Source organism: Propithecus coquereli, unplaced genomic scaffold (genome assembly GCF_000956105.1).
Source record: "Propithecus coquereli isolate 6110/MARCELLA unplaced genomic scaffold, Pcoq_1.0 Scaffold67, whole genome shotgun sequence".
NCBI lineage: Eukaryota > Metazoa > Chordata > Mammalia > Primates > Indriidae > Propithecus > Propithecus coquereli.
This window is the reverse complement of record NW_012152729.1, coordinates 4,687,281-4,699,397: the sequence shown is the minus strand read 5'-3', so window position 1 is coordinate 4,699,397 and position 12,117 is coordinate 4,687,281. Positions and strand designations below refer to the sequence as shown.

At 50.7% G+C, this 12,117-nt stretch overlaps 1 protein-coding gene across 1 annotated transcript in view; it reads right to left on the bottom strand.

Annotated features, from left to right (window-relative positions):
* PSKH1 (protein serine kinase H1) overlaps positions 1-12,067 on the bottom strand; it is a 22,968-nt gene extending 10,901 nt beyond the window's left edge. The window contains exons 1-2 of the mRNA XM_012660629.1: positions 11,962-12,067; positions 3,686-4,712 (exon numbers count right to left, since the gene is read on the bottom strand). Coding sequence (XP_012516083.1) covers positions 3,686-4,642 — 957 coding nt within the window. The 5' untranslated portion in view covers positions 4,643-4,712; positions 11,962-12,067. The remainder of the gene's footprint in view (positions 1-3,685; positions 4,713-11,961) is intronic.
* Positions 12,068-12,117: the final 50 nt, after the last annotated feature.

The window sequence follows — 12,117 nt, the reverse complement described above, 5'->3', positions numbered from 1 at the left end:
GAGTAGCTGGGACTATAGGCATGCACCACCACGCCTGGCTAATTTTTACTTTTTTTAGTAGAGATGGAGTCTTGCTCTTATTCAGGGTGGTCTCGAACTCCTGAGCTCAAGCAATCCTCCCACCTCGGCCTCCCACTGGACTTTTTAGAGTTGATCAAATTTCTAAGGCCAACACTGGGAGCGGAGTGAGGATCAGAAGTGTCTATTATTGGGCCCCACAAGGGATGTCAAGGCAGGACCTTGCATACTCTCCAGGTGCAGCCCGAATTCTCTCCAAATCTATCCTCTCAAGCTCATGTCCCTCCTGCACGGAGCCAGAGCTGCGTACAATACCCCCTTCTCTGTGGTTTACACGTAGCATGTGGAGCACACTCCCTGGACCCCTGATCTGCCCCGAACATGCCCAAGAGGCCAGGCCGGCATTATTCCAACAGCCTCCAGTTAGTCTTCCTCCTGTCCATCTCCCCAGCACTTTCTGCTGCATTCCTCCTTCGCTACCAAGAACCCAGAGGGTTCCCTCCCACTGTGCAGAAAGCTCCCAACAACAAACACCGGCCCTGCCCCAACCTCTTCAACCTCTGCTCCATTACTCCCAAACCGTCTCCTATTTATTCTCGAGCAGCCAGCAATGTCCCCTCCTCCTTCTCAAAACCCACCTCCTGCAGGAAGCCTTCTACTCAAGTCCATGGAAACCACTAAGCCTGGTGGGGCCTGGGGCTACATGGACAGAGCCCTCGGAGAACAAACATGCCAGAATGGGCCTAGTGTATAAGAGACACTACACTATAAAAGGGGGCAGGAGGCTGGGAACTGTGACTCATGCCCTTAATCCCAGTGCTTTGGGAGGCCAGGGCAGGATGACTGCTTGAGGCCAGGAGTTTGAGACCAGCCTGGGCAATACAGTGAGATCCCATTTCTAAAAAAAAAAAAAAAAAAAATTAGCTAGGCATGGTGGTGTGTGCCTGTAGTCCCAGCTACTTAGGAGGCTAAGGTGGGAGGATCACTCAAGCCCAGGAGTATGAGGTTACAGTGAGCTATGACTGCACCACCGTACTCCACCCTGGGTGACAAAGTGATAGCTCATGTCTCTAAAAATAAAAAATAAAAGAGGGGTAGGGACAGGAAAAGTGCCCCTAGGAGGGCACCAAGTGCATGAGACTTACTCTCTGGGGAGGAAATGCACAGCTCCAAACCCTGCTGAGCTCAGAGTGGGAGACCCTTCATTTACACAGCAATACTCCCTCAACACTCAGGTTTTTCTGGCAGAGGCTTGCTCACTTAAATGGCCTTGACCATCACACAGTATAAGACAGAGGGCCCAACTGCCTGACCTGAGCCTCACAGCCCATGTTCCAGACTGCCCAGGCGCAGTGGCTCTACACCAAGGCCCATCTGTAGGTAATCTCAAGCTCCATGGAGATAAAGAACAGGCCTTCACATCTCTTGCATTTTCCCCAGGTGGGCTTGTAGGTGAGCAGTGACCACCAGAATGTAAAGACAGACTGGTCCCCAGCTCAGAGAGCCTGATGAAGTCCCCTCCCCCCAGACAAATCCCTCCCGACCCAGAGCTCCCTGCACATAGTTGTGGAATTTGTTTTTAGGGTCAGCCAAGCTCCTGGTAATAGACAAGTACCAGCAGGGCCTGCCAGGGGTTTGCCTCTGGAGCTGGAAACTTATGCTTCCCACGCACACTGGGAATCTCAGAGTCATGCCCTGTGGTTCCACCAGAGCAGGAAGCAGGATCTCAGAACTCAGTCTTCCAGCTACAGTGGGAGCAGGAAGCCTGAGTCCACTCCTCATCCCATTCATTTGTCATTCTCCAGCCCTCAGATAATCAATAGCCCATTAGCAAGACCGTGCAAGCTCCAATTAGATAAATTGCCTGACCAACAATTGCTACAATCAGGAACTCTTAGGCAGACCTAGAGACTTCTAGAAAGAGTCTTTCCTCTGTCAGCATCTCTTGGGAAATCTCTTTTCCTCCCTGCCACAGGTAAACTCCATACCCTCTCTGCCAGCTGGACCCTGAACGGCCTGGTACCATGCAGAGCTTCAGAGGCCAGAGCTCCCACAACACAAGGCTGAACATTCTGCAGGAAGCACCAGGGGGTCTAGGGGGTTTACAGTGACCCCTTCACCATGGGCCCACAGGTCCTAGTTAGTGTCCTAAGTCCTGCCTCGCGCCTGCCCACCCCTCTCCTAACAGTGGTGCAAACAGACACCCTGCCCTGTGCTTGTGACAGAGCAGGCCTAAAGAGGAAGGCTTCCCTCCCTTCCTCATACCACCTTTGAGGTACAAGGCCTGGAGACCCGCCCCCTCCCAGGGAGGGAAGTCCTTGACAGACCCCACAGCCACACCTGGAAGCTGACAGGCTCTCAAGCGCTGCAGGCAAAGTGGCATGAGGCTGTTGAGTGACACTTGCAGGAAACGCTGGCTGGGGCCAGAGAGGGCCCGGCCCAAGCCCCTGGAAAGAAAGGGAGCTGCTCCCAGAACTCTTTCCCTTCCACGGGTACACGAGAGACACAGACAGCACCTGGGCGGACCCAGGCCTGACCTGGGGGAGGGGACCTTCACTGCCCTGGCAGAATGCTGTCATCCTGCAAAGCTAAGCTCACCTCGCCTCCCACGTGAAGCCGGCACACATTCTCTTCTTCACAGCCTCCCGAGGAGCACACCATTATGCTCCAGCTTGCAGCGCTCGCTGCTTCCTGTAGTCAGCCTTGTCTCCTACCCAGCTGGCATCCTTCCTAAGGCCTGACCAGTCTTACTTTTTTTGTACCTGCCTTCAGCTCCCAGCGGTGCAGAAACTTAGGAGATTTTTTGCAGCTGTCAGGACTATCAATGAATCCAAAGACACAAACTGATGGCCTGCTCGCTGAATCTGGCCCCCAGGTTAGCGTTTGTTGGCACACAGAGTGCTGCTTAAATATGTAAATTAGATTCCAGCATTTTAAGATCAGATTTTCTGGCTTCTCTTTCAAAAAAATCAGAAGATCTGGACACATGGGATCCTCACTGCTGTGTGGCAAAATGGACAGAGATGAGAAGCAGGTGCTCCTTGAGACAGAGCACGTTCGCTCTAGCAGATGCTGGGGAGGCCCTGCCCCGCATCCTCCCAGCCACGTGCAGCTGCAGCAGACTGCTCCCGTGCCTGGTGACAGCTTCCCACTGCCAGTGCCTGCACCTCTCTGCTCTCTGCCTAAGGATGTTCTCCAGCACTAGCTGGCATTTGGGACAACCCAGAAGCGCCAGCAGTTTGACACCCCCAAAGAAATTCTCAACCCATGAGGTACAGGAGTCAGTGGATTAAAAAAAAAAAAAACCCACTGCAGTGGTACAATTGAGGCATGATTATTCCCAAAGTCCTCAGTGGGGCTGGGTTCTGGTGGTCCACAGTGGCAGTACACTTCTTAATGTACCCTTTATTGGTGGTTTCCCTTTCCCAGTCCTTCCCTTGTGGTTACTGGAACCACATCCAAATAAACCATCTATTCCCAAGTCCTTATCTCAGGGTTCACTTTTGGGGGAACTCAAACTGAGACAATCTGTTAGTTTCGCTTGGTCATTTTTGCATTACCTGCCTGGCCCTCAGAGCATGTGCCCCTGACTGAGACCTGCAGGACAGACCCACCCAACAGACCCAGCCTCCCCAACATCGCCTGCACGGGGGCAGGACACACTCACCTCCCCCGAGTAACTGTACTTGCCCCTGAGGATCTGCCGGTACAGCCGGGTGCGGTTGTCGTCCTCAAAGGGCATGGTGCCACTGAGCAGGATGTAGGCGATGACACCCAGTGCCCACATGTCCACGGAGTTGGTGTAGGGCTTGCGGACCAGGACCTCGGGGGCTATGTACTCGGGCGTGCCACAGGTGGTCTTCATCAGGCAGTCGTCACCCTTCTTGCGGGCGCTGGCCAGGCCGAAGTCAGTAATGATGATTTTGGAGTCGGTGCCCGGGTGGTAGTAGAGCAGATTCTCAGGCTTGAGGTCTCGGTGTGTGATGCCCAGTGCGTGCAGATACCGGACACCGTCCAGCACCATCTGCAGCACCCGCGTGGCGTCACGCTCGGTGAAGGAACCCTTGGCGATGATGCGGTCGAAGAGCTCTCCACCCGTGGCCAGCTCCATCACCATGTACACACGCTCCTGGGTCTCAAACACCTCTACCAGCTGGATGATGTTGGCATGACGCACCCGGCGCAACACGCGCAGCTCAGACTCACACACCTCCCGCCCCTCCCGGTACTTGGTCTCGATCATCTTGATGGCATATGGCTGCCGGGTAGCCCGGTGCTCCACGCGTACCACTCTGCTGAAGCTGCCTCGGCCAATCAGGGCCTTGATGTCATACTTAGCTGTCACACGTGGGTCGAACTTGGCCCTGTACTTAGCCACCCTGGCCCTGCGTGGTGGTTCTGAGGGAGGCTCTGTGTGGCCAGTAGTGGGGGCACTGGGGCAGGGGTGTGCATACTGACTGGCTGCTGGGAACCCGGCTTTGAGAGGGCCAACACTGTCCACCTCCGTGATGAAGTGCTTATACACATCACTCTTAGTGCCACTGAAGGGCTCCACCTTCTTGACCAGATCCAGCTGGACATCCTTGGGTGGCTCGGGAAGGACCTTGCTTGTCCCACAGCCCATCACGGACACGAGGGCATCCTCTCCAGCGAGGCTGGCAGGACCTGCTCTGCAGGCAGTGCCCCGTCTACACCTACGCAGACAGAAGAGCGGGCAAGTCAGCATAGATGGAACAACACCTCTAAAAGGAAACCAACCACCCTCCTTAGCCCCTCCCCTCGATAAACCTAGTCTGATTAAGACTGAAGTCTTGACTCTAATATGGTTCCCTGGAAGGAAGGATGGCTTTGGTGCTCAGAGACCAGGCTGAATGGAGGGTCTAGTTGAAAGGTGGGTTTGAGCTCCATGGCCTTGACTTAACATCTCCCTGGGTCTCAGTCTCATGCTGCTCTTCAACTCTGAGAGGGGGCAGGAACATGCACCAAGCTCAGATGTCACCCTCCTCTCTACTCTGCCTGGGCCCCTTTACCTAGTTGAAGTCCCATGTTTCTAAAATGTTAAAATTATTCCTCTCGTTGCTCTGACTCATCATTTCTGAAAAGGGGGCGTGGAGTGTTGGAAGCCTGCTCTCCAACACCATCACCCAGCAGGGCTCAGAAAGCTGATCCTCTAAGGCCTCCCTCCTGGATATCTTGCCCAGCCCTTTCTGCCTCCTACAGGGGTTGTTTCTCCCTGCAACAAACAACAACAAACCACTTCCCTGGGTTTCTGCCCTAACCTCACTCTCCTGGATGGCTTCCACTGCTTTACTGATGCACCAGTCCCACCCCGGCAGTTTAACACCCTGTCCAGGGTCCCTCGCTTCCCCAGCGTACCACATGGATGGCTAAAATCCCAAACAAGGGCAAGAGCTGGCTGGAATCAACCTCAGTGAACTTGGGACAACAAGCCTCAGCATATTGCCGCCAGGTGACAGCAAAACTAGCCTGGTCTTTATTCAAGAGCCAAAGGGGTCCTTGAGCTCAGAGAAGACACTGGCAGTTCCATCCAGATGTGAATCAGGATATGGATCAGGGTACCCTGCTTCCTTGGGATCCAGGAGCCCTCCCCACCTGCTTCCCAGACAGAGATGACTGGACCGTTATTACCCTGGGGATGCTGGGGCCTTGGACAAGGTGAAGTGAAGTTACTGCTTTCCAGAGATCACCAACTTTCTATCAAGACTACCTTTCTCTAAGTCTATCTGAGGCTCCATGGGTTGAAGAAGATTGCTGAAAATTTCCTATTAATTATGACACAGAATTGGGAGTGAAATGATCAATTCGGGTATAACATTTATTAAATATCTACTAGGTGCTAGGAATCACTATGATATGGTCCAATGTAGGTTATATCTTAACACACAAAAAAACAAGCAAAACATGTCAATAAACTCAGTCTAAATGAAGAGAAACTCATAAAAACAGAAAATTTCAAGTGTTAAGCTTGAGAAACGGTAGTAGATACGTGCCAAATGAGGCAGGGGTGAGGGAAAGCTTCCTGAAGGAGGTGACCCCCACGCTGAATCTGGAAGCAAGAACGAGTCAGATGGGGAAAGGTGGGAGTGCTGTTTCAGGCAGAGAGATAACGCACTCCAAGGCCCAGAAGCCCAGAGGAGCACCGCGTGCCTGGGAACCAGCAGTTCGGTGGTACAGAACCAGGGCTGGGGAGCTGAAGTTTTGGAAGGTCAGAATGAGCCAGGCTTTCGGGAGCAGCACAAGTTACGGCGAGGACGAGGACCTTCCTGACAGGTGGAGGACAGCTATGAAAGGGTTTACGAGGACAGAGAGGTGATCAATTCTATGTTTAGAAAGAAGGATGGCCGGGTGCGGTGGCTCACGCCTCTGATCCTAGCACTCTGGGAGGCTGAGACGGGAGGATTGCTTTGAGCTCAAGAGTTGGAGACCAGCCTGAGCAAGAGGAAGACCCCATCTCTACTAAAAAATAGAAAAATTAGCCAGGCACGGTGGTGTGCACCTGTAGTCCCAGCTACTCAGGAGGCTGAGGCAGGAGGATCGCTTGAGCCCAGGAGTTTGAGGTTGCTGTGAGCTAGGCTGACGCCACAGCACTCTAGCCTGGGCAACAGAGCGAGACTCTGTCTCAAAAAAAAGAAAAAAGAAAAGAAAAGAAAGAAGGATAAGGTTGGACTGGAAGAGAGTCAGAGTAGACTAAAAGGGCCAGTGAAGTGTGGTGCCCCAGATAGTGGAGTGGCATCGAGAGATGTCAGCAGCAGAACCAACAGAGGCTGAAGGGTGGGCACAAGTGGCGGAAGGGAGGCGTGAGAGCAGCACTCCAGTCCCTCGCTCAGCTCCTGGGGAAAGGGTCAGGAGTGCAGCAGGGTTTGGGAAGCAGTGGGAAGGGTATAGTTTTAGACACACGTCGTATACGTGGAACATCTATGTGACATTTACCGCGGGTTGTGGGCTGTAGAATTTGACGTCTGAAAAGAGCTGGTCAGAGTCAGAGACTCCGTGGCTGCTCAAGGGTAGTGTTTGGGGCTGAGGGGCAACACTTACACCTCCTCACCCCCTCGTGAAGCTGGCAACTGATCCCATCAAAGGCAGCAGAGGGAGACCCAGGCAGGTTTAACTGTGACACCTTGGGGGTCACAGAGAACCCACAGAGGCCATCAGATTACAGAGAGTCAAGGACCTGAATTCAAGGTGGTGAGGCCAATACTGACCAATATGGCAACTCTTTCAAGGAGCAAGCTCGTCACTGAAACACTCCCAAGACCTTGATTACAAATCCATCAGATAACAAAGGAGGAATCTGGAGACCACAGCTTAAGGGTCCAGGTTTTAATCAGTACATCAGTAATTCTCAGCAGAATGAGGGGTTTGGTTTTGTTTTTAGATGAGGTTTAGCTTTTTTCATGAGATGGAAAGATTCCTCCAACAACACAAAGCTCTTCAGGATTTGCTGATATTCTCATCCAAACTCCCAGGAGGTCCCACACTGCCCTACATAGCAACTTAGGAAATAATATTTAAACAAAGGCATTTAGGAACAAGGTTCCTTTTCACAAAGGCCACAGATGTGAACTAAGGACTCTGGAATTTTGCAGATTCATCTCTTCCTTCAGGGAAAATAGGCAGTAAAGGGTTGAAGCTCAGGAAAGGAACAGCTCTTGGGCCAATACTCCTGAGGCAGAACATAGACCCCCGACCCTGGATCGCCAAGACCACTTGGTAAGCAACATCTACTACTAGTCAGAGGCAAGACAAACTGTGCAAAGGTGACAGCACGGCCACTCAAATGTCACTTCTTCTGGTGAGGAGGCAGAATCCTAGATTCACAGAATAAATAGCTGTCTCCAGGTGTATGCACTGGCTCTTTTTGTTTAAATATGCATACCTAGTCTTGTCCTGATAAGAAAAACTCAGGCTTATAAAAGGCCTGGCTTTTCACCTTAAACAAACAAAGCTTGCACAGGGATCTAATAAAGTCAGTCAGTAATAAGAGAGCCAAGGATTTTCCCTCTGACCTTCCTTCTCTCTTCCTGGGACATAGTTTCTTTTGCATTCATCCTAGTTAGAAACTCTTAAAAGATGGGCTGATACTAGTACTCCGCTATCCCAACTACAGATTGAAAGTGGAGGAGACGCCAGTGCGGTGGTGCATGCCTGTAGTCCCAGCTACTCGGGAGGCTGAGGCAGGAGGATAGCTTGAGCCTGGGAATTTGAGGTTACTGTCAGCTATGATCATGCCACTGCACTCTAGAATAGGTAACAGATCCACTTCCTGTGCTGATGCCCTGGGGGTGGTGGGGTGTGTGGAAATAGGTAACAGAGCAAGACCCTGTCTCAAAATAAAATGTTTAAGACATATATATGGAAAAAACATCCTAGAAAGCTAGAAGAGAAACTGTTAAAAGCGATTGCCTCTAGGGGTGTGGGAATGTGAAGGGGATGGGTAGAAGGGTACAAGGAAGGAAGGGGGATTTTAACTTCTCCCTTTAAACACACTTCTGTGCTGTTGCTATATTTTAAAAGCATCTTCACATATTACCTTTGAAAAGATATTTTGATGAAAATATGTATTATAGAAATGTATATACTAATATATGTATCAGAAAAAAAGCTGAAGGAATATACACCAAATTATTACAGTGCTTGTGTTTAAAGACACTTGGTGCATTATTCATGCTTATGTTTTAACTTTTAATAATATTATTTCATAATAACTACTGCTATGACCTCTTTTAGAAAATAGTAACTAGGAACCCTAATTCTCAAGGACTCCAGCTGACAACCACTGTTTACATGGTAAGAGTTGGAAGGCAGAGACCCCTGCCTTAAGGCTGAGGGAGAGAAATTCAAAAGTTTGCTGTGTCCTTCTCATTTTATCATGACCCCCAACTCTAAAACGTCCTACCCACTGCCCATCCCATCATCAGAAATACAGACTCTGGCCATGTACCTGGAGTTCTCCTCTAAACTCCTGATGTTCAATCCACAAATATTTACTGAGATCCTACTGTGGGCCAGGAACTCTGCCAGTCACTGTAAAAAGGCGACAGCCATAGTCTCTGCTCCCCAAGGAACTTACAGTCCAAACGGTTCCGCATCAAGAATCACTTGATCCATTACTCTTAGGATGCCCTAAAAGGTACTTCAAGCCTGGCAGTTTAGAAAGGGTTCCTCTGACATCTTTTTCTCCCAGCAAATAAAAACATCACATTTTTCTACCTTAGCATCACATCAGATGCCATGGCAACAGAATGCTGTACCAAGAATTAGCTCACTGATCATCTAGCCAACACAAACCGGCTTAACACTCACTAAGTAAGATTGCTGGAAGAAAAGGGAGTTCAGATAAATAAGTCTCTCCAACTCTCAACAAGAAGAACTGCTTCCCTTCTTCCAGGACTGTACTTCTCAAATTTTTGTCCTTGTGCCAAGATAGACACAGAGATTGATACTATCATGTAACACCCTGGGATCAATGGAGACAACTGTTCTCAGCTATCCTGAAGCTTAAGGGTAGATACTTAGGCGCACCTATAGCCCATTCACATTATACAGCTGGGAAGCCCTGGAGAAGATCAAAAGTGCCCATTTAACGTGTTCTACTCATAAAGTAAAACAGAAGGCCAAACCAATAACCCACTCATTTAATTATGAACTCGTGATGGACAAAAAAGCTCAGCACCTATTTCAGATTCCACAGACACGAGGATCTGCTGGGGCATTCTGTTCCAGGTGCCAAGCAAACCTGAGATGAGGTGCAACTGTATAGCTCAGTGTCAGGGGCAAACAGGTTTCCTGAAGGCAGCACTTTGTCTAGCTAATTTATCCAATTTAAACGGCGCAGAACTTCAATTAGATCTAGACAATGTGCTTATTCAGCAACCCTACTCTCTAGTGAGTCAGCATTCCAAATCTCTTCCAGGGGAAGGGCCAACCATATCTGATTAGAAGCACAGAAATGTCAGAGTTCTCTCTGATGATGAGAAATGACCTTGAGGAAATCATATAACACAAGGCAGCTCCCTACACGACACTAAATCTGAAGAGCAAACAGGCTGATCAAGATGAGACCATTCTTTTGACAAGGGACATTCTGGGAAGAAGAGCCATTAGTTATAGTAATGGCTTACATTAACTGAGTTCCCACTGTGCTAGGCATCTTATATGCACCATCTTACCCCTCTCTACGACCACATGAAATAGGCATGATTATTCCTATTGTGGAATAAACAGGAATAAACGAGGACTCAATGCAAGCTCTCATAAAGCCAGAAATTAGTCCAGGTCTTTCTGACTCCAAAGCTCACACTTCTAACTACCAAACTGTACTGCCTCTCCAAGGTATGGGCAATGAGACCACAAAAGGAGCCCACAGGGCGCAGCTAGCCCTTTGTCACTAGACAAGGGAGACAACAGTTTCCTTAGGCAGTGACAAAGATCTTCAACCAGGAAGCACAGTGAATTCACCTGGGGAGTTTTTCAAAATACAGATTCCTACTCCAGATCTTCTGAATCAAAATCTCAGAGAGTGAGACTCTTGAATTCGTATCTTGACAAAATTACTCTAAGAGATTTTAGACCATCAAAGTTTAAGAGGCTGCACCACATACCACACACACGTATTTGCTGTGCTCATCTCAGATAGGTGCCGAATGATACAGCTGAATGTGTACCCATTCATAAATCAGCAACCTACCCAACTGATTCAACAAATGCTAGTGGAGCCCCTACTCTGTGTCAGGCACAGAGAATATGCCAGACAGATGCAGACAGAAGACCATCATGTAACACAACATGATATACTCAATAGTAGCAGCATGGATAAAGGTACCGAAAAGGCAATGGTTACATAAGAAGCAAGGGAGGTTTTTCCAAGGAAGTGATATCTCAGGTGGGTTTTATAGAACAGATGTAAGTTTCCCATACTGGTGGGTGGGGGTGAAGTGGAAGGAAGAGTATTACAAACTAGGAAAACTGAATGTCCTTTTTTTCTTTTCTTTTTTTTTTTTAGAGCCTGGGTCTTGCTATGTTGCCCAAGCTGATCTTGAACTCTTGGTCACAAGCGATCCTCCCACCTCATACTCCCAAGTAGCTGGGATTACAGGCACCAGCCTCCGTGCCCTGTGAAAACTGTGTATCTAAAGCACAGCAGTATGATACCACAGAGCTAACAGGAGGCTCACATAAGGTTCACATGGCTCAACAACACATGATGTAAACAGAGCGCAGAAATGCCTCCGTTTTGACTGCAGGGTTAGGCCTCTAACAGATTATAAAGAGCCTTGGTAAGAAGTGTGGCCTTTCTCCTGTAGGCACTAAGGAGCCGGTTTTCGGCAATGAAGGATTTACTCGGATTTTAAGGGACGAATTATCACTTCAGCCGCTTCATTGAGGGAGGCCGTGGGTGTGTGGGGGGGTAAGCTTTCCCTTGCAGGTAGAGGGGTGACAGACTTGCCAAGCAGGCAACCAAGCGGGACTGTGGCCTTTTTCCCAGCCGGTACAAGGAAGCTATCTGCTGCCCCGCCAGCTCCTGGCGACCAGACGCAAAGGAGGGGTGTGGACCAGGCGCCGGACGTGAGAAGGCAGTCAGGACAACCGGGTTAGATCAACCTGACCCGCGCTGGACACAGGACAGCTGAACAGCAGGCAGGGCAGCCGACCACGTCCACCAGCCCTACGCGGGCCCAGAGACGGGCTGCCCAGCACGACAGCACGTTTCGAGCCAGTCCAGGCTCGGACACCGGGGACGCGGAGCAACTATCGCCCGGCCCGCTCGCCGGCCCCTTAGGCCCTGGCGCACGGGTCACGGGCCGAGGGCTGCGGGCTGGGCTGGGCAGGGGCAGGCCCCGGTGCGCCAGAAAGCGACCGCGGCCTCATGTTCGTCAGCCCCTCCCGCCCGTCGGGCTGTCGCCCTGGGCCGGGCCGCCTCACCTCGCGCGGGCGGCGGACTCTTCGGCGTCTCGGCGGCTCTGCCGACCGTCTACAGGCCGGGGCCACGGCCACCGCCGCCGCCGCCATCCTCGGGCATCAGCGTCGTGGCGTCATCACAGCGCGCGCCTGACGCCAAAACAAACCCGGCCACCTACG